Source organism: Primulina huaijiensis, chromosome 2, assembly GCF_012295235.1.
Source record: "Primulina huaijiensis isolate GDHJ02 chromosome 2, ASM1229523v2, whole genome shotgun sequence".
Taxonomy (NCBI): domain Eukaryota; kingdom Viridiplantae; phylum Streptophyta; class Magnoliopsida; order Lamiales; family Gesneriaceae; genus Primulina; species Primulina huaijiensis.
Genome location: NC_133307.1, coordinates 16,037,372 through 16,060,620, shown reverse-complemented (window position 1 = coordinate 16,060,620; position 23,249 = coordinate 16,037,372). Strand labels below are relative to the sequence as shown.

Below are 23,249 nucleotides of genomic sequence, written 5' to 3'. Positions count from 1 at the left end.
TGACCACCTTTCAAATGTTTTGATGCTGACAAAAATCCCAACATATCCAAACATATATATTGCCATTCCTCAACTTTATATGACACATCTACTCCAGTTACTGCTTCTCCATCAATTTTTAGCCCCCAAATTATTGAAACATCTTGTAACGTGACTGTTGCTTCACCACATGTAAAATGAAACGTGTGTGTTTCGCGTCGCCAACGTTCAACAAGAGCAGTAATCAAATAATTATCATAAACTTGAGAGCCACATTCTAAAACTCCATAAAAACCCATATGATTTAAATATACCAGTACACGATTGTGTAAGTAATTATCAGTATATAACTTCCAAATCAAATTGTCTGACCTCTTCACTTTCACAATATCATCGACGGTCAACGAAGAAACTTTTGATGACATATGTGTCGCTTGTAAATAGAAGACACTGGGATCTTCTGGATTTCGATTATCTGCCATTCTGAAATATGTTGTAGATCTTCTCAACTTCGTCTCAAAAAATTTTTAGAGCGTAAAGGAGAATCTGAAAATGCAAAAATGAGACGGGAAAGAAAAGATAAGGAAAGAAGAAGGAATCCAACAGATAAGAGGCGGTCGAATGGAGCAGCGCCATGTGGAAGGTGATAATCTCAACAGAAAAAAAAAATTTATAATATACAGGTCTGTGCTTCGTAAGCACGGACCCTGCATACATGGACCAGCGTCCGCGCTTTGCAAGCGCAGACGCTGGTCTATGTAGGAGCGTCCGCGCTCCACCGTGGCGCGGCTCCGTGCTCTGCAAGCACGGACGATGTTCCACGTTAGCAGCGTCCGCGCTTACAGAGCACGGATTGAGGTATTTGCGTCTAATTTTTTTTAAAAAAATTATTTTTGAAATAATTTTTAAATTTTAAATTATTTTTAAAAAAAACCCTTTATTTAGACATCAAATTTCAAGCTGCATACAACATTAAAACAAATACATAGATCGATATAATTATAAACTACACATGATTTAAAAACTATTATTCCGAATTAGAGTATTTCTCCCACAAATGGTGATTAAGAGCATCTCGGAGTACATAGTGAGTCGATTTGTCTTTGATTTGACGATGACGTTCAAGAAACTCTTGGAATCGGACGTGTTCATCACGCACCATTTCAACTTTTGGGATGGGTGCTTCGCGATAATATGTGATTGGCATATGCTCATCCCGCTCATCTTCAACAATCATATTATGCAGTATAATGCACGTTGTCATTATATCATGCAACACATGTTTGCTCCAGAATCGTGCAGGACCAGTGATTATCGCCCATTTTGATTACAATAGACCAAATGCTCGTTCCACATCTTTTCTACAACTCTCTTGTCGTGCTGCAAAGTATTTCTTCTTTGGACCTTGTGGATTGTGAATTGTTTGAACTAAAGTGGCCCACTTTGGATATATACCATCAGCTAGATAATATCCCATGTTGTATTTTTTTCCTTGTATGATATGATATAATTAGCAGGAGGAGCTACTCCATTGGCCAGACTAGCAAAGAAAGGTGATTTTGACAACACATTAATGTCGTTGTTCGAACTTGACAAACCAAAGTATGCATGCCATATCCACATGTCGTAATCAGCTACAGCCTCCAAAATGATTGTTGGTCTTCCACTCCGACCGGTATATTGTCCTGCCCAAGCCGTTGGACAGTTTTTCCACCTCCAATGCATACAATCGAGGCTTCCAAGAATTCCCGGAAATCCACGTTGTTTTCCAATATGGAGAAGTCTTTCAATGTCCTCGGCGTTAGGAGAGCGAAGATACAAGTCGCCAAACACCTCTATCGTAGCTCGACAAAATCTCTTTACACTTTCAATCGCAGTGGACTCCCTGATTTTAATATACTCATCTGTCGCATCTGCCCTCACATCGTATGCCAATATCCGCATTGCAGCAGTTATCTTTTGGTATGGTGTCAACCTAGGCCGACCTAACGCATCCGCTTTCTGTACGAAGTAATTGTCATGCTCTTGAATGGATGTCATAACGCGTAGGAATAGGCGGCGTGACATTCGAAAACGTCTATTGAACATTGCCTCTCCATACATTGGAGAATCAGAAAAATAATCATTGTATAAGCGTTGCTCAGCGGCCGCTCTATCTCGATTAATCATCGCATGGCCATGAATTGATCCTCCATGGTGCGTGTTATCTAGTTGTTGGAAGTAAGTGGAGATGAGAGTAACATTGCTTGTAAGTTGGAAAGACATCATTTGTTGTTGTTGGTCAATGAGTTGAAGCTAATTGTTTATCATGGTATCGGACTCCTCGTCTCCATCAGATGAGGACGATGATGCAAGGAAAGAAAAATTTGAAGGACCTCCCTCATGAAAATTCATATTGAGTTGGATTACGAAATGGTGAGATAACAGTTCTATCACCATTCACTAGTCTTAAATACTATCAGTGTCGCATCCCACTATCCCATAAATAAAGGTACATCCTACTATCCCACTATCGAATTGTCACATCCCACTCCCACTATCCCACTATCCAATAAATACACATCCCACTATCTTATAAATAAAGGAACTGAATTGTCACATCCAAATATCCCACTATCGAATTGTCAAATCCCACTCCCACTATACCATAAATAAAGGTACATCCCACCATCCCATAAGTAAAGGCCCTGAATTGTCATGTCATCAATTCATTAAAAGATAAGCTTTATCCCACCATCCCACTATCGAGTTGTCACATCCCACCATCCTACTATCGAATTGTCACATCCCACCATCCCACTATCCCAGTACTATCTACTATCCCATTACCATTGTCATTTTATGGTAAAAGATAAAGCCTTTGAATGACATCCACACTACACACTATCCCACTACCATTGTCATCTTATAGTAGACCATTACCACTAACATCTATCCTTCTATAAAATACTCTTCCATCCCTAATTCATTCACTCCAAGCATAATGAATTCATCTCGACGTGGTCCTGGTTTCTCAGTTGAGGAGGACAAACTTCTTGTGACAATTTATCTCGAAATCTCCCAGAATCCTATTATTGGCATAAACCAGTCAAATGATAGCTTGTGGTCTTGAGTGGCAGCCAGTTACAACGAGCAACTCACTAGTCCGTCAACAGAGCAAAAGACCGGTAATGTGAATAAACACAACTAACACATGCTTAAAGCTTGATGAAGCAAAAGACTAATTTAAGCAATCTGGGTCAACTTGGAGATTGGATCATGTTTAAAGCTTGATGAAGCAAAATACTGGTAATATATTTAAATATTTTAATTTTTAGTATGTAAATAACATACAACTAACACATGTTTAAAGCTTGATTAAGCAAAAGACTTATTTAAGCAATCTAGGTCAACTTGGAGATTGGATCATGTTTGGTCTTTATTAAAAGACCAGGAGAAGTTTAGGTCATCCAACGCTACTTTACCTGGTTTCATATCAAATCGTAGGAACTCCTCCCAGTATGACTACTCACCCAACACAGAATCCTCAACACAAATTTTTCGAGACTATCTGGGTTTGATGTAAACCTAGATGAAGATAGCCATCAGGGAGTACTCAGCGACTAATCGGCATAAAAAAAGCAAAAGCCAAAAGAAAAGCCACTGAAGATTACTCGAAGGATATTTCCACTATGGCCAAAAGCAGTGAGAAAATGATGACTGCAATGGAGAATGCCGAGGCACATCGACAACAACTCATTGATGTTCAGAAAGAAAATAACGCTCTATTGGCTTGGAAAGAAGAAAATAAAATATTACGGATGAACCCTATGTCTGTTGATGAATCATTTCGTGCATACTTGCTCAAAGAACAGCAAAACATTTGGCAGAAAAGAGCAGCAAAAGGGGATGGAGCCGACAGATCTTCTAATCTGTTTGGCCAGTTCTTCGGCGGAACTTCTCCATCCGGGTCCGATGTAGGAGAGTACTAGTATTTAGTCATCATTGCAGTGGAATAAAAATATGTCAATGTGTATTTTTTTATGATCGTCTATTTTATATGTTTTAATGTGAACTGTTTTTTATGTTTTAATGTGAATGCATGTTTAATTTATCTCAAGTTAACTAATTCGATTTGTGTTCAAAAAAATATGTAATGTATTTTTTCACAATCTTATTTAATTATTATTTTCATTTGTTTTTTTCATCAAAATAATTTAATTACAATAAATAAATAAATAATAAAAAATGAAAAAACTTGAAATAAATTAAATATTACCAAAAAATCATTAAAAGTTAATAAAAATATTGAAATAAACATTTAAATATATGAAATGAATAAAAGAGAACATTTTTTTAAAAAAAGGTGTATTTGCAATTTTGGAGAATGACATTTTCGTAAATAATGCCATTCTCCAAAATATATGGAGATGCAGCTAGGATTCGACACTTTTAGAGAATTATTGTACATGACTTCAAAATGAAGATTTATAGCGAATAATTAGAGCATGGTTGGTTCTCCATTTTCTCCAAAATGGAGAGTGGTTGGAGTTTCTCTTAGCCAACTGTTACGAGTCCAGGGATGCTTGAGGAAGGAGAGCAGAGGCAGCAAGGGATGCTTGAGGAAGGAGAACAGAGACAGCAACGCATGAGAAGTGCACCTAGGAGATTATTAGATTTTGTATCAGAGTAATTGTATACCAATTGTGAGAGTAGTGTATAAAGCATGAAATAAAGTTTAGGAGACAAAACACGTTATAGCTTGACTATTGTAAGTCAAAAATGAAAGGGACTTTTTACCTATAAAAGAGAGGAAATAAAAGAAAAGGGGTAGGCCCCTGAATTGAATTCTCTCCTCTGCCATTCTTAACTGCTCTCTTTCTGGATTTCTCTTCTTAGACGCTAACTTGCAGGTGGAACTGATCTCCGAAGCGGTGCTCTAACATTGGTGCTCTCGTCCTCACTACATTGACGGATTCACATCGCGGTTACAGTGGTACGACAGCACAGCGATGGCGGAAGGAACGCGATTTGCTCGATTAGAGGAAACTCTTTCCAAACTCATTAATCTACAGGAATCTCAGGCTGCTTTGATTGAAAAGCAACACACAAGCATTGATACCTTCAATACTTCACTCAGTGAGCTCACGGTTGGCTTAAAAACACTCGATGCGAAGGTGGAGCAACAATTGAGGCGCAACAATCCCGCAGTTGGTCTGAGCTCGCCGCCGCAGCCACAGTTGGTGAATAATTTGAATAGGTTCCAGAGTTCCGAGCTACCAGCAGGAGCGAATAAAATGCGAATTGATTTTCCGCGATTTTCAGGTGATCATCCGTCGGCGTGGGTAGCTCGCATTCAGAGGTATTTTGAGTATTATAGAACTCCAGAATCTCAACGTTTAATTGTTGCATCCTTTCATTTAGATGGAGATGCTTTGGATTGGTTCGATTGGATGAATCGTAATGAATTGATTGCTGGTTGGACCGAGTTTTTGAGTGCTATTATAAAACGATTTGGACCGTCGGAGTATGAAGATCATTTTGGGAAATTGAGCAAGCTCACACAATCCGGTTCTTTGGCTGAGTATCAACATCAATTCGAACAATTGGCCAATAATATTTTGGATGTACCTGAGCATGTGCTTATTAGTTGCTTTGTGTCCGGGCTACGACCAGAAATTCGCAAAGAAACACAAGTTTATCGGCCACGGTCACTAATTCAGGCTATGAGTTTGGCAAAGTTGTATGAGGATAAATTTTCGGATCGCGCTAGCTTACCAGTTCATTGGGGTGACAACTCAGTAACTTCTAAACAATCGTTTGCTTCGGTCAATCCGAGTCGATCTCCTTTACTTCCAACTCCCCCGAGGCCCAAGAAATCTTATCCTATGAAGCGCCTCACTCCAGGGGAAATGTTGGCACGACGAGAGAAAGGCTTATGCTATAATTGCGACGAAAAGTTTTTTCTTGGTCACAAATGTAAAGGACAGTTTTTCTTATGCATTGTCCCTGAGGTTGAGATAGCGGAGGAAGCCAGCGGGGAAGAAAGTTCATTGGTATCCCCAGAGATTGGCAGCTTACGAGATTGTCCAGAAATTAGTTTGCATGCATTGGTAGGACACCCTTGTCCTCGCACACTACGATTGACGGCTTTCATAAAAAAGGTGCAGGTACAAACTTTGATTGATGGCGGTAGCACTCATAATTTTATTCAGGAGCGTCTTGCTAGATTTTTGAAGCTTACAATCAGTCCCTCTCCGCATTTCTCGGTTATGATAGGCAATGGGCAATCTCTGACGTGTCAAGGGTACTGCCCGAACGTCACAATAGAATTGGACACCGTATCTTTCGTGATTGATCTCTACGTTATCCAAGTGCAAGGCGCTGAAATTGTTTTGGGGGTGCAATGGCTTCAAGGATTGGGCAAGTTTGCTATGGATTATTCACAACTTTATATGGAGTTTATGTACAATGGGAAGCTAGTGCAACTCCATGGTCAGCCGTTGGTCCAAGTGGAAGAGCTCAATTCACATCAAATGCGGCGGTTGTCGCATACAGAGGGGATCGCTGGATGTTTCCAGCTGTTTTCATTGACCGGGTGTTTACCCAATAACGATAAGGTGCATCCAAACTCAGGTTCTTTGGCAACCCTCCTTGATCTGTATCAGGATGTATTCATGGAACAACAATCCCTTCCCCCTCATCGCTCCATCAATCATTCCATCCATTTTCTGCCCAACACCAAACCAATAAATGTTAAGCCTTACCGTTATGCTCATTGCCAAAAATCTGAAATTGAACGGCTGGTAACAAAATTGCTTAACAGCGGAATCATTCGCCATAGCCAAAGTCCATTTTCGTCCCCTGTTTTGCTTGTCAAGAAAAAAGATGGCACTTGGCGTTTTTGTGTTGATTATCGGGCTCTCAATCATGTCACTGTTAAAGATAAGTTTCCTATACCCACTATTGATGAACTTCTGGATGAATTGCATGGTGCCACCATTTTTTCTAAACTAGACTTGAGAGCGGGTTATCATCAAATTCGTGTGAATCCTAATGATATTCCTAAAACCGCATTCCGTACTCACGAGGGTCACTATGAATTTCTAGTGATGCCTTTTGGTCTTACTAATGCACCTGCCACATTCCAAGCTTCCATGAACCTTATTTTTAAACCATTCCTGCGTAAGTTTGTCATCGTATTCTTTGATGACATCTTGGTTTATAGCCGATCACAAGATGAGCATGTTTCACATTTGCAACAGATTCTACAGTGCCTTAGAGAACACTCTTTTTTTGCAAAACAATCAAAGTGTTCTTTTGCACAATCTTCCATTGATTACCTGGGACATATAGTGTCGGCCCAGGGAGTTCAACCTGATCCTACAAAAATTGAAGCTATTCGGTCATGGCCTGTTCCTAAAAATTTGAGAGCCTTAAGGGGTTTTTTGGGTTTATCAGGGTTCTATCGAAAGTTTGTGAGGGGTTATGCTTCCACTGCGCATGCCCTCACGGAACTACTAAAAAGAGATAGTTTTTGTTGGTCAGCTACAGCCCAAGCTTCCTTCGATAACCTTAAACATGCTCTTAGCCATACACCTGTTCTTGCCTTACCCGATTTTTCGTTACCATTTCAAATCCGAACTGATGCTTCAGGGGTAGGAATAGGGGCTGTTCTGTTACAGCAGGGTCACCCACTTGCTTACTTTAGCAAGAAACTACCTTCCCATCTTCTTAAAGCTTCAACCTACGTTCGGGAACTACTAGCCATTACCCAAGCTGTTAGCAAATGGCGTCAATACCTCTTGGGCCATCATTTTTCAATTGTCACTGACCATCGTAGTCTTAAAGAAATTCTATCTCAAACTATCCATATACCTGACCAGCAAAAATACTTGGTTAAACTTCTTGGCTATGACTTTGATATTTCTTACCAGCCGGGCAGTTCCAATACCGTCGCAGATGCATTATCTCGCCAATTTGAACTTCCAGATTCTAGTTGTGGCATCTCAGGTGAATTACTAGCCATCTCGATTCCTTCATTCCAATTCCTGACTCAACTTAAAGATGAGGTGGGGTCCAACCCTTTCTACAAAGACCTTATTAACAAGCAGTCTGCTGCACTGCGACCGATCTTCCATCTAAAGGATGGTCCCGTTTATCGACACCATCGCATTTGTGTTGATCCTAATTCCGAAATTATCCCCAAAATCCTATTTGAGTTTCATAACACTCCTGTTGCAGGGCATGGAGGGATGCACAAGACCTTAGCTAGGATAGTCCCAAGTTTTTATTGGGAAAATATGAAGAGGGATATTCAAGTTTATGTGGCTAACTGTGCTATTTGCCAACAAACAAAATATAGTACACAGAAATTACAAGGGTTGTTACAGCCCTTATCAGTTCCAGCAGGGGTGTGGGAGGATATCTCCATGGATTTCATTACTGGCCTTCCGGCTTCGAAAGGGTTTTCGGTGATTTTTGTGGTGGTTGACAGGCTGTCCAAATTTGCTCATTTTGGGGCTCTTAAGTCGGGGTTTACAGCAACGATGGTAGCAACGCTGTTTGTGGATATGGTGGTTAAGCTCCATTCAATTCCCAAATCTATTGTGTCGGATCGAGATCCTGTTTTCTTGAGCAAATTCTGGGCAGAGTTGTTTAAATTCAGTGGCACATCATTGGCCGTGTCTAGTGCATACCATCCACAAACCGATGGACAAACGGAGGTCTTAAACAAATGCTTAGAGCAGTATTTGCGTGCTTTTGTGATGGATCAGCCGTCTCGCTGGGTTTGTTTCCTGTCTTGGGCCGAGTTGTGTTACAACACCACATCTCACTCTTCTATAAAAATGACTCCTTTTGAGGCAGTGTTTGGGAAGCCTCCCCCGTCAATCCCTTCTTATATTCCAAATTCCTCGACTGTTGAGGCGGTGGATGCCTTGTTACGAGATAGGGATGAGTTGTTATCAACTTTACGGGGTCATATGTTGCAAGCACAAGAACGGATGAAAATTCATGCTGATAAGAAACGTTCAGAAAAAGTCTTAGAGGTGGGTCAATATTGTTATATTCGGTTACAACCCCACAAGCAAACTTCCTTGGCTGGCCATCGTTATACCAAGTTGAGCAAAAGGTTTTATGGCCCGTTCAAAATCATTAAACGAGTGGGTGTTGTTGCATATAAATTGGAGCTCCCACCTACAGTGAAAATCCATCCAATTTTTCACATTTCGGTGTTAAAAGTCTGTCCCAATCCAGAAGAATTTTCCGCGTTGTCACTTCCTGTCACTTTTGTGGAGAATCAACCTTTAGTGTCTCCCTTGGCCATTCTGAATCATCGTCGAATTTGCCGGCAGAATACGTGGGTGCCTCAAATCTTGGTACAGTGGTCAGGTCTGCCTTTAGAAGACACTTCTTGGGAAGATTTAAGCTCATTCCAACAACTTTACCCAGCTTTTCACCTTGAGGACAAGGTGTTGTCTAACGGGGAGGGCAATGTTACGAGTCCAGGGATGCTTGAGGAAGGAGAGCAGAGGCAGCAAGGGATGCTTGAGGAAGGAGAACAGAGACAGCAACGCATGAGAAGTGCACCTAGGAGATTATTAGATTTTGTATCAGAGTAATTGTATACCAATTGTGAGAGTAGTGTATAAAGCATGAAATAAAGTTTAGGAGACAAAACACGTTATAGCTTGACTATTGTAAGTCAAAATGAAAGGGATTTTTTATCTATAAAAAGGAGGAAATAAAAGAAAAGGGATAGACCCCTGAATTGAATTCTCTCCTCTGCCATTCTTAACTACTCTCTTTCTGGATTTCTCTTCTTAGACGCTAACTTGCAGGTGGAACTGATCTCCGAAGCGGTGCTCTAACACCAACGACTACCTTTCTTCTGTAAGTTACCTCTCTTTCTCTCTTCTATAAACGCACGCCTCTTCTTCTCTAACCCACACAAGCTTCTCCTCTCTCAACTTGATGCGAGAAAAACCACGACCTAAGGAACCCATTCACTTGCCACACCGACTGACGAAGGTTTTGAAGATGGCGACTACGAGGGACGATCTGAAACAACACAGGAGACGAAGATAATGAGTTTCTTTTTCCAAGTTTTTATATTTTGGTTCAATTTCTTCAATTATTTATGCGATTGTGATGGATTGTGTTGGATATATTCTATAGAAATGTTTTTTTTTTTTTTTGGCATTATACACTTGTTATTCTTATGCTTGTACAGTTAGATGGTTACGATGCACCGTGTACTTATCCATCTGTAAACTAGTTTATTTTTCTGAATCAGTAAATCAGAAGCTTGTTGTCTCTGTTCTTGGATTTCTGCTGGTATTTTGAATTTGGAGGGATTTTCTTAAAAGGTCTATAGAAAAGTAGTATAGTGAATTTTGGTCATATTTCTATTTTGTTATCTCTGTTATTTTTATTCGTATTGTCGATTTGGCACTGTATTTTTAATTGTGAATATTAATTATTCTTTGTTCGATTTGTCACAATTTTTGTTCCATTGCTTGAACAAACTTTTGTGGTTGAAAATAAAGTCCTAATTCATACTGTAGAATGGACAATTTATTTTGTTATGAAATGAATCATCACTAATTTAATGAGCATCCACTGTTTAGTCAATTGTATTTCTCACATTTACATATATATTGGCTGCAATCAATTTCTACGCTTTCACATTGCTGTTGTATTTTTAAACTTATTTTTGTTTTGTTTTTGTTGTAGTTTATGTATTCGATTTGTGCTTGGTTTTATTTGTCGCTGGTTTCTCCTCGATTTATGTTGGATTCATCGATTCTTGCTTGTTTCTTTTCGAACTGTGCCAATTTGGCTTCTAATTATTGTTGGTTTTTTCCGATGTGTGCTTGTTTGTTTACTTCAGAGTATTTTCGTAAAAAGCGTACCAAAAAGTAGTAAAGTGAATTTTGGCTTTTAGTTAAATAAATTTGTTAAATTGATCTTTTGATTAAATTTGTATACTTTAATACAAATGAATCGTAATTCGATGTTGAAACTCATTTGTAAACATTGTATGATCTGAATTCGTTCTTAGTCGATTCAGCCGCCTAAAACGTGGATAAATGTCGCTTGAGCTCGAGACTAGCATCTGTGATGTTGTGTAACGCGTTTCTTGGTAAGGACATAGAGATGTCCAAACATGCAGATGAGTAGTTATATGATGATTATACCGAACAACTCTCCCTCGGACTTTCCAAGTGGTTATCATTCATCGAGAGGATAAATCCGAGATTATGATTGTACACCATTAGTCCTTACGACCCGGGACAACACTGAGACTCTATATGCTAGGGCTGTGCTTTGACTCGTTTACCGGCTCCAGGAGAGTCATCAGGTGGCGAGGTTGGGTACAATTGCGACACATATAGGAGCCAGTGCATTGTAGTCGGGGATTCACCGCTCATCTACGAGGTGTGGATATCCTGTGTGATCTGATGAAATAATAGTGCATTGAATCTCTGGCCAAAGTATGAGATGTGCGTTAGAGAAGGAGTTCTCCAATTGTACATGTGATGCCACTATTTATATGTATCACATAGTTATCGAATTATTATGCAACCCTCGATGAACCAATGGTTGTAGATTTGATCGGGATATATAAGATAAAGGGACCGTACTGTACGCGAATCATAATCGACTGGTTCTTGCGGACACTATCAGTGATACGTAGGGAATCATGGGGCGATGCTACTAGACGCTCTTACCATGGTTCGATGGGTTTAATCAGACATATGATTTTTGACATTCTCATGATCAATTGTTGATATATGGAATGGGGCAAATTAGGGTAAGCACGAATAAAAGATTATGTCCTGAATCACGAGGAGTTGTGAACCCACGACTAGCTGTATCCCTAAACCATTGAGGGTCACACAAGCACTGGATCGTTTGTTCCCGTTGAGAGAATAAATTCAACAAGTTGAATTTATATTATGATATAGTAAATTCAAGGAGTTGAATTTATGATAATTAAATTTTGGGAGAATAAATTCAAAGGAGTTGAATTTATAAAATTTGATAATTTAATTTATTAAACTCAAAAGTTGAGTTTATTAAATATTAAATTTTTAAATGTGATAAATTCAAGTAGTTGAATTTATAATTTAATATTAAATTCAAATGTTGAAGTTATAATGTATATAATTTATTAAGCTCAAAAGTTGAGTATATAAAATATTAAATTAAATATAGTGGGAAATATGTTTAATGGGCTTGTAGGAGTACAAGTCCAACATACTAAATAATTAAAGTTATTAATGGACCTTGATTAATTAATTAAACTAGTTGGACTAGCTCAAATAATTAATCAAGCTCATTAATGTTAATTATGAATATTGGGTTATGACTTAATTATAAATAGTGTAATCAAGCCATAACCTTAGCCACCACACAAGACATTTTCGAAATCCCCTCTCCCAAGCTCTCCATAATTCAGCCTTTGGAGAATAGTTTGAGCCGTCTTTCATACTTCAATCTCCAATGTTAAATCTTTTCTAATTTTTCTAGTACAAATTAGAAGATGAACAAATCTTCTAGTCGTGGACCTGATTCGAAGATTGAAGAAAAGAGCCTTGAAGATTGTTCGTAGGGATTCATCAAGAGCTAGATTTACCTATACTGGATTAGTTGTACCAAGTGAAATTATTCACCAAAGGTATAACTCTTTAACATCCTATGAATGTTTATTTATAAAACCATACGAGTGCCTGAAACAAATATATTTTCATTGTCAAAATAAAATAAAAATTTTAAAACTTCCGCTGCGTTTGGGCTCGAGAAAACCGAGATCCAACAATCTTTTGATCATATGAAGTACCTAAATTATATTTCTTTTCAACCATTCTAATTAGATTGTTACACATATTATTTGTTCAACTTTTGAAGTGTGGATTTTTTAAGAGCGTGTCATTACCGCACTTGGAACAACAAGAGCTTATGTTATTTAAATATTCAAATGTTCATTAAATCACAAGTATGTTTTGTTAATATTTAAATGATGGTTGCCATTTTTTCTAGGGAAAATTATTAGTTGGCTATATGAGGATTATGTTCGATTACAACATGGGAGAAGATGTGAATCGAGTTTTGTGTCGACAACGAGGTGGAGATATGAATTGTGGTGTTAACATGTGTTTATGGGCGGAGAACTATGCTCGTGATGACGATGGAGTGTGGACGTACGAAAAAGATTGCACAATGAACAGTGTTAAAGCATGTATCGCCACAACCATTTTATTTCACAATAATAAGGTGTTTGGTAGAAATTCATGAAGATTTCATTATATTTTATTTGGGGATGAATCCATTTTGCTCGAAGAAATAAATTGGTGTTTGGATCATATTAACTTGTACCTTTTTCAGAGTTAACTTGACTAACGAATGTTTGTATTGGATAGTGCATTTTTCTTATTTGAATCAGATCGATTGGTATGATTTTTATCAATCAAACATAAGTCACTAACAATTTAAATATTACCGCAAAATTTTTTTATTTTGTTCATAAACCAACTCATATGCGGTATAAATAAGACTTGGTTTAGGATAAAACGGCGAATACAGGCATAATCCGGGGGGGAAACCGTCGTCTTGTTCACCCAAACTCATTTGGCCAAGTAATGAGTAAGAGCTCGGAAATTCGCTTCTTACAATGATTTTTATCTCGTGAACACTTGATGAGTGAGATACATGAAAACAACTTCTTACAATGATTATATTTATCAAATAAAATGCATTGTCTACATTATTATTGACACAAATTATGCTAATTCGAGCATTATATATCACAACTGTTTTATTATTTGTATGAACTTAGATAAATAAGTTGTATATTTGAGCATAAATTCGGAGTAATAGCTAAATCATCTCGATCCAAACTCATGTGAATACTTAATGAATAAGAGGTGAAGGTAAACTGAAACGTTCACTCCTTGTTTTTCTTAAAAATTATTAGAAATTTTTTTTCCTTTCTAATTCATTCGGCCGAAACACTAAGCATTTAAAATATGAATATTTTACACTATTTAAAAATAAATCACCCAACTATTTTTTGAAAATCCAAAACAAAGTAATTCAAAAGATAAAATCGTGAATTGTCAACCAAACCTAAACTAGCATTATTTAAAAAATAAACATAGCTCTAACATCCTCTCAAAAACAACTCAAAAGCATAAATAAGTCATAAAATCTTTTAGAAATCATAAATCTTAAACTTAATCTTTATTTTGCGAAAAACTAACGACGGTCCTCGGGTTGTGTGCACCTTCAGTCCAACTAGATCACCCATCAAGACCTCCATTAACATCAATATTATGCTCACCTACATCGATCACACCTAGTGAGTCTATTGACTCAACAAGCCTTAATCATGATATCAAATAATACATATACATCCATATACAACAGTGAAAATACAATTACTTAAGACAACTTTTCATGAACATAAACATAAATATTTTTCCTTTCAACATATCATATCATATTTCCTTTCATCATATACGTATACGTTTTTCTTTTTATTGAATTCAGATCCTCAATTGTGACTTTCGTATTAGCTGAAGGTCGATGAATCCATCTACGTATTATCACGGTACCGGGCGACGGGAACATCAGCGACCCTCTCACCCGTCAACTGAGCATTGGCCTTACATATAATCGTATCATCGTATTAGTCACAATTAATTCACCTCCTTCAACTTTTCATATTTCCATCACTTATAAAAATTCAAACGCAATTAAATCGTTTTTATTTTAAACCAAGCTTGCAACATGTCTTTTAGCAATAACGTTCATCATAAAATTCCATAAACATTTAAAATAAACATATTAACGTTATTTACAGCATTCAGGACACTGCCAGGACATCTAACATTTTTCAGGTATTAAATGATCGTTTTACCCTTGGACTTAGAATATTTCGATTTTGACTTTTTTCGCACTTTTATTAATTCGAGACTATCCCAAATAATTATTTAAGCTTAATTTTTTACTTCTAATATTTTTATTTAACGTAATCTCAATGACTTCGGTTTAATTCTTGATTACTAATTCGTGAAACTTTTTAATTCCGAATTAATTCAAACTTAAATATTTTCTTCCTAAACTTTAAACATAGACTTTTTATACCTAAACCACACTCGGACACAAAACGTAAGATGTCTCACTTCATGTCCGGCCACCAATACAATAACTGCATATCTTTGTACATCTTCGTACTCCCAAGATGAATGGAGTACGGAGTATTATGAGCTTATTTAATAACGGCTTCTCTAAGTGAATCACCACTAGGAACCCAAAGTCGGTCTCGATATCGGACTATGCCATCCTCCTCATAATACAGCTTCCGACCCTTAGCTTCATCTCTTAGCCTCCACTTTTGCAATTGCTCATCAGTAGACTGTCCCTCACGGATTCTATCCCTCAAAGTCGACTGTACTGTCATAGTAGCAAGATTAGGGGCCTCGCCCCTAGCATATACTGCAAGCTCAAACTGCTGAATCTCGGACTGTAATGGTCTCTGAAGTGATAATTGAGTAATAACTGCTGTCTTTCTACTCAGTCCGTCCGCCACTGCATTAGCTTTGCCCGGATGGTAGCTAATGTCACAGTCGTAGTCCTTTACCAACTCTAGCCATCTTCGTTGCCTCATGTTCAATTCTCTTTGGGTGAAGAAGTACTTCAAACTTTTATGATCGGTGGAAATCTTGCACTTCTTCCCATTTAAGTAATGTCTCCAAATCTTTAGTGCAAAAACTACTGTTGCGAGCTCGAGATCATGCGTTGGGTAATTCTTCTCATGAAATTTCAACTGTCTAGACGCATAGGCTATAACTCGGTCGTTTTACATCAGAACTGCACGTTACCCAAGTTTCGAAGCGTTCGTATAAAGAACATACTCTTCTTGTCCCGATGACATCGATAATACTGGTGTTGAAATCAAAGCTTACTTCAACTTGTCAAAAATGTCTTGGCATTCGGATCCCCATATAAACTTTGTATTCTTCTTTGTCAAGGCGGTCATGGGTACCGCAATAGAAGCGAATCCTTGTATGAACTTTCGGTAATAGCCAGCTAGTCCCAGGAAACTATGGATCTCGGTTACGCTTTTAGGTACGGGCCATTCTTTAACTGCCTCGAATTTGCTCGGATCAACCTCAACTCCATCTCTAGAAATGATGTGGCCTAAGAATTCCACACTCTCAAGACAAAACTCGCACTTGCTGAACTTAGCGTATAATTTCCTATCTTGCAGTATTTGCAGTGTTGTCCTCAAGTGTTGACTATGCTCCTCTTTGCTCCTCGAATAAATCAGAATATCGTCGATGAAGACTATAACAAATTGATCCAGATACGGCTGAAATACGTGATTCATGAGATCCATGAAGATTGTTGGCGCATTGATCAACCCAAATGGCATGACCATAAACTCATAATGCCCATATCGAGTCCTAAACGCTGTCTTATGAACATCCGACTCCTTAACCTTTAACAGATGGTATCCAAAACGAAGATTTATTTTTGAGAATATCGATGCTCCTTGTAATTGATCAAATATGTCTTCAATTCTAGACAATGGATACTTATTCTTCATGGTGACTCTATTCATCTCTCGATAATCAATGCAGAGTCGCATACTTCCATCATTTTTCTTCAAAAATAATACCGGTGCGCCCCACGGAGAACAAGTAGGTTGAATAAAACCTTTGTCTAGCAATTCTTGAATTTGATCTTATAACTCTTTCATCTCGACGGGTGCTAGACGATAGGGCGCTTTAGAAATTGGTACAGTGCTCGGAAAATTTTTGAAATTTCTTTTTCGTCCCTAAAAGTTTTGAAAATTGCATTTTAGCCCCATAAGTTTTGAGTTCCATCAAATTAGGCCCTAAACTTTCGGATTTTATTGTTTTAACCCCTAAGATTTCAGAAATTACGAAAACAACCCCTAAACTTTTTTAAAATTTGCAATTCAGTTACTGAATTTTCGAAAATACAATGCATTATAGATTGGTACATGGCCCTAGAGTATTTGTTTTACGGATTTTGGACGTTGAAATTTGATGAAAACTGAAAATGATTTGTCAAAAAAGTCAAGGCATTATAGATTGGTACATGGCCCTAGAGTACTAGCACGTACAAGAAGAAAATAACAATTTATCCTCTGCAAAATAAATAATGCTTATATTTTCAACATTTGTCTTTCTTAATTTTTTCTTTTTATTTGTAACTTGAATTAACTTGTTGCAAAAAATTTAATAGCAATAGACTACAATCTATCTTATGTTTATCTATTTGCGGTTTAGACTTTTATATATAATCAAATTTCAATATATATTAATCCATTATCTATACTCTTATTCGCAATTTTCATTTTTTTCCCATGTGGCAGTGACTTGGTCTTGACATAACGCCCACATGCCCAAAAGTCACCAAAATATTTATATGGAAAAATGACTAAAATCTCAAAAAACAAATACCAAGAATTCTAAAAACAATACTTATTCAAGCATTATCTTAGTAGCAAATAGGGCATTACTTCCAACATATGTTCTATTTAACCAAATCAATCCGGAATAACTCAAAATGTTCAAAGCAAAATAGTGTTGCTCAAACTCATCTGACTAAAAAAAGGTCAATTCATAGCTTTCCACTGATTATCATCGTAGGCTCGAATTCTAGTATCGCATGATCCTTCCGTAGGTTAGCAATTTGTTCCTCCGGCAGTGTAACCGAGACCGTTCGCCCTAAGCCAGGTTCTCGTGCAGGCATCACTATAATCAAACCTTGCCCTTCCTCAGTCCCCACACTATAACTCACATGCACCGGCTCCTTCCCTTTGTCAAATTTCGCGGCATACATGAGTGACTGCCCATTATCCACATCAAGTATGTTTTCCGTGTTAATGCATGTTAATTCGGAATCATACATCCCATAGGGCTTGTCATCTCCCTTCAGATCCGCGACGTGCGAGTGGATGTAATTGGCCACATTTCCGATACCAGGGCTCGTCAAATCCTCTACGTCTACCGAAAGTGACGAGAAACGCATGGCATTTCCAAAATAACCGAGCGGCACGGACTTGGGCCCACGATTTCTCAAGTCCACGCATATCGAAAGCCAACATTTCCGGCCACCAAAAGATGTTGGCTCCTGCCACCTCGTGATGCGCGACCACAGCAAAGCCACTAGAGCTTCGAAGGGATCCGGATCCGCTTCTGGGCACTGGTTTCGAACTTGTGACATGCATTTTTCGACAGAGTTGCTGGAGAATTTCATTGTTAAAGTTGCCATTTTTCGAGGGATTTCATGGTTCGGCATAGTTTCGAATGTAGGGATCAAGCGGCCCGTGGGAGGCGCGGAGAGTTGGAAGATAGGAGGGTGGAGGAGCGGCTGGCCTCGGTGAACGTCGGTCCAAGATTTGATCAGTAGGGTTGCACTTGTTATGTCTGCCTGCATGTGATGGCATCTGAGGGCAATAGCCATGCCTCCACATTCAAAATTGGTTATCTGCATACGAATATTCAAAGTAATAATAATAAAACTATTGTTTCACTTAGTGTTTTACTAAAATTATGATGTTTTTTTGACACATTTAAATTAAGAATTTAAATAATGATAGAATAATATTTACACGCTAGTTGAATTAGAAATTTACGAAAATAAATTTTAGAGTAATTTTAATTAGACGAAAGAAGAGATTTTTTTATGTGCTTACTTAAAAAAGATCAAAATGCATCACTCAGCTTATTCATAATTTCATATAGAAAGATATTGTCAACCGGACAAAGTCAAAGAGGAATACTTTTCATGATTAATTTAATTCAGAGGGAGAATCGAATATGAAATAAAAATATTATGTATTATGTTATTAAAATTATCGATTAATTATGTTTAAAAAACTATTAGATTATTTTTTGAATGATTAAGTTATATAATATTTAAATAAATAAATTAAATGCATAGAAATATTGAACCCCGATAATTAATAAATAATAATATATATAGTGTGTGAAATTGGATAATATCATTTAATTTTTTAACTTCCATAATTTACATATTATTCCACATTTTTCACATAATAAAGTTCAATATCTCATTAGTCATTACGAACAACACATAACGCGATGTTACATAAATTTATATATATGTAGATTTGCGAATTTTGCTCACATTCCCTTGGCTTTTCTAACATTAACTTAAATAACATAAGCAATAAAGAACTAATAAATATCTAGTAAACTTTATAAATAAATTTAATTTAATCCTCAAACATAATCTATCTCGTATTATCGACCAAAATCGTGAAAATATTTTTTGTTTGTTTGTCAATTTTCCTTGACTTCTTCGATTCATGACATACTCGGTGATTTCTTTTAGTACAATTTGAGATGGGGTGGGATTTCAATTTTATATTTAAAACTAAAACGAACTTACAAACATAAAATTACCAAAGGCGGGACAATATCTAAAAAATAAATGGATCATATTTTAAAACCGGAGTGTATAGCCCTGATGACTTATAGTTTATTTGATACCAATGTCCTAATCTTAGCTCGACATCTCATATTCAAGATCGAAATATAACAAATATCTCCACCAACTAAAAACAATTAGAGTATATGGAAAATTCTACTATACTACAAAAAAAAAATTTGAAAACAAGTAGGTTATAGGGAAATTCATCTACCGAAATTTCCCGAATTAATAATTCTAGCCTATATATCAAAAGTATATTAAAAACAATTAACTTGTCAACAAAATCATAATATCCATTTTACCTGGATCCGAAAGGGAGACCAGAAGCTGGGATCTTGGGGCATGTCCTCCCACACCATCAGATCTTGCTCCTCCTCTGCATCCGCAGATCTCAGCCATTCAACCAGCGTAGTGCTCACCTTGGCCCTAACCATCCTAACCCCAGCATCGTTACACTTGATCTGCCACCCACCATCATCCGGGTCACGGGTCAACCGACCCGTCACCACCGGGTAATCATTCAGTAAGCGGGACAAGGAGACCCGGAGATTATCGAGCTGGTCTGACATCGACCCGTGGATAAATGGGTTGGACTCGTAGTAGAAAATGACTTGGACCTTTCTATGTCCCATCTCTTGATCCAACTTCGATAATTTATGGACCTTCCCGGCCTCGACGGGCTTGCTCGAGACAACACTCAATAGTGACGTCACCTTCACTCTGCTACACTTTATTGATCCTTCCATCTTTGGGAAAACTCTACAAGTAAATTTGCGTGAGTGTGTCTGTGCTTTTGTGGTGATTTTGATTGAAGGGATTGGTGATGGTTTTAATAGGGGTGGATGGGGATAGAGATGGTGTTGGTTGGGGGGTTATTTAATGAGTGGATTGAATGTGTTTGTGTGCCATTTGAATGCATCGTGGACCCGTTGATCATGCCTCGCCAATCAAGTTCATGTTATATGTCGTTCTTGATGTTAAACGATCAAAATACCTTATCGTCGATCCAGATTAAAAAGAAAGTTCGTGCGATTATTACCAAGGTTTGTCGGGAGCAATGATTGTATTGGGCAGCAATTGAAGCATACTTTTCGGACTGATATATGATTTTAGACTGTTTTCGGTTGCCTTGATTAGTTCGAAGACGATGTTAACAGTTGATATTTGTCATTAGTTAGAATGGTTTATTTTTTATTTTTATTTTTTTAATCTCATTTCACTTGTTTGATCATTAACACATTGAGAGAATTGAATGCAATTTTAGCCCAGAAAAACTATGATTAAATGACCCAATAATAATTCGCCTTTGAATTAAGTGATTGACTCAAGCCTAGAGACCTATAATTGTACATAAATTATGAAATAGCAAAATATTTTTTTCGGAATAGATGTTTTATAATGGTTGGTTAAGTAATTTATTGACTTAATTGTAATTAACAGTCTTTATTTTAATATAATTTACATTTCATGGTTCTGTTTCACTTTATCTGTATAATCATGCAATCGACATAGATAAAGTTCTGGATTATATTTTAATACAAAAGAATCGGAATTCGATCGTGAAACTCATTTGTAAACACTGTATATTCTAAATTCGTTCTTAATCGATTCAGTCGCCTAAAATAAGGATAAAGGCCACTTGAGCTTCATACTAGAATCTGTGATGTTGTATACTGTGTTTCATGGTAAGAGCATAGAGATGTCCAATCATATAGATGTGAAACGTCTATTGATTTAAAAATGTGGAAATATATTTATATATTTTTTTTATAAATAAAGCTCGCATTTTGAAAATAAGCATCTGAATATTTTGCATATATGCCGTCCTACTTAAAATATCGTTTAAAATAAATCGTAGTGTTTGCCAATAACATATAACAGAAGCATAAACGAGTAAAATCCTAACATCCATCAGTGAAATAAAACAACGTATGTAAAAATACTCAAATCCTCTCAATCTCATAAAAACATAAATATGCGGAAAAACGTGTGGTCCTCGGGTCGTGTCGCCCCACCAGGCTTGCCTACTTAGAGTTCGGCACCTCCAGCTCATTCAATATCCTACTCACCTACATCACACATGCCCAGTGAGTCTAAAGACTCAACACATCTGTACAAGAAGTAACAAGTACATATACATAACACACAGCAGTGAAAAATACCATAATCAACATGTTTTTCATGAACTTAAAAATATTAAAATAAACGTGTCGTATAAACTCAAGCGTGTCAAAGCATGTCTCAACATGTCATCATATACGTATACATTTTCTTTTAATTGAATTCCGATAATTAGTTGTGGTTTTCGTATCAGGTCTATCATATTAGCTCTCTTCGATAAATCCATCTACGTATAAACGTGGTACCTGGCGACGGGGACATCAGCGACAACATTACCCGTCCACTGAGCCTTGGCCTCAGCTCATAATATCTCATGTCATCGTATATCGTTAGTCACAACCAACTCTCATCCTTTAAAGACATCATCACATTCACCACTTAATAAAAACATGCATACATGTAATTTTTCCTTGAAACCAAGCAGGCACCGTATTTTTCGTAATTACATAAAAATCATAAACATGATGCATAAACATTTAAAAACAAGATAAAATGTTCTTAGGACGCTGCCAGTACCAAAATCTCACCCCGTGGAAACCCAAAATGAACATTTTACCCCTGGACCTCTAAAATTTTGCCCGAAGCTTGCCAAACTCCTTAAAACATCTCAAAACGTATTAAAAGTATTTCTTAGACGTAAACTCGAGCCCGTTTCAAAACTTAATCGATTCGTTTTAAAACTTGGATCGGAGTCTCGGTTTTAACCCGAATCGAACAAAAACTTAACTAAATTTCTCCCAACTCTTTACCACACCTTATAAATATCTAAAAAGTCCTAAAAGCCTCAAACCCAGACCCTTAGATACTCGAACGAATCCCTGAACGGCTGCAGGAAAAATCCAGCAAGTCACCAACCCAACTCTAGTGCACCAAACTCGCGTTTTCACCTTCCTAGACCGAACCAACAAGGACCAGCCATGACTCGACCTCACCCTGACCACACTAGGACCCCTCTGGACCTGTTGAACCCACGGCCCTAGCCCCAACCCCGCTGTGAAACGCTCAAGCACACAAGTCTCCAATTGAAGCACCAACGCGGCCACTCTCATCTACTCGCCTCCACGCGTATTTGAGGACGAGACCAGCAGGTTGTAGACCTTCCCTAGCCTCGGTTGGACCCTACTGGATCGTGCCTCAGCATGGTTCAGTCCTTGCCCGATCGAACCCGTCCTCACCTTACACCCAAAACCCCTCGAGACCCTCGGCCCTCACCAAGAACCGAGCGCACCCTAGGTTCCACTCATCATGACACCTTAAACGCTGCATGACAGTCCCTAGTTGCTGTAAAATTGGCAGTCCCCTTGCAGCAAGCAATCAAGAACGTGAATGGATGATCAAAACGCAAGAACATGCGAGGAAACTGAACAAAACTCTATGTATAAAGCTGGATCGAGATTTTCACACACCAACAAACATAATACATTATGTATACAGCGTATAAGATGCAGAAATGAAAGTATGTGCCGTGCCTTGGTGTTACTTGAACGAAAACTTGAAGTATTCCACATCGGGGATGCGCCGGAGAAGCAGGGAAGAAGGCTTGTTTGAAAGAAAAGAGGGAGCCGACGCTTTCAGCTGCTGCTCTTCGTGAAAGTTGCTGCTGGAGGGTGGGGTGTCGGCTGATGGAGATTAGGTTTAGGTTTAGTGGATGATTAGGGGTTAATTAAATA

General features: G+C 37.8%; 2 protein-coding genes across 2 annotated transcripts; both read right to left on the bottom strand.

The window, feature by feature from the left end:
• Positions 1 to 1,440: 1,440 nt before the first annotated feature.
• Positions 1,441 to 2,244, bottom strand: LOC140956887 (uncharacterized). The gene has a single exon (XM_073413801.1). The coding sequence runs from the start codon at positions 2,242 to 2,244 to the stop codon at positions 1,441 to 1,443; it is 804 nt and encodes a 267-aa protein (XP_073269902.1).
• Positions 2,245 to 17,465: 15,221 nt separating this feature from the next.
• On the bottom strand, positions 17,466 to 20,272 carry LOC140967265 (stemmadenine O-acetyltransferase-like). The gene is made up of 2 exons (XM_073427696.1): positions 19,761 to 20,272; positions 17,466 to 18,489 (listed from the first exon to the last, which is right to left on the bottom strand). Exons 1-2 carry the CDS (start codon positions 20,202 to 20,204, stop codon positions 17,620 to 17,622), a joined length of 1,314 nt encoding a protein of 437 aa, XP_073283797.1. The 5' UTR covers positions 20,205 to 20,272; the 3' UTR covers positions 17,466 to 17,619.
• Positions 20,273 to 23,249: the final 2,977 nt, after the last annotated feature.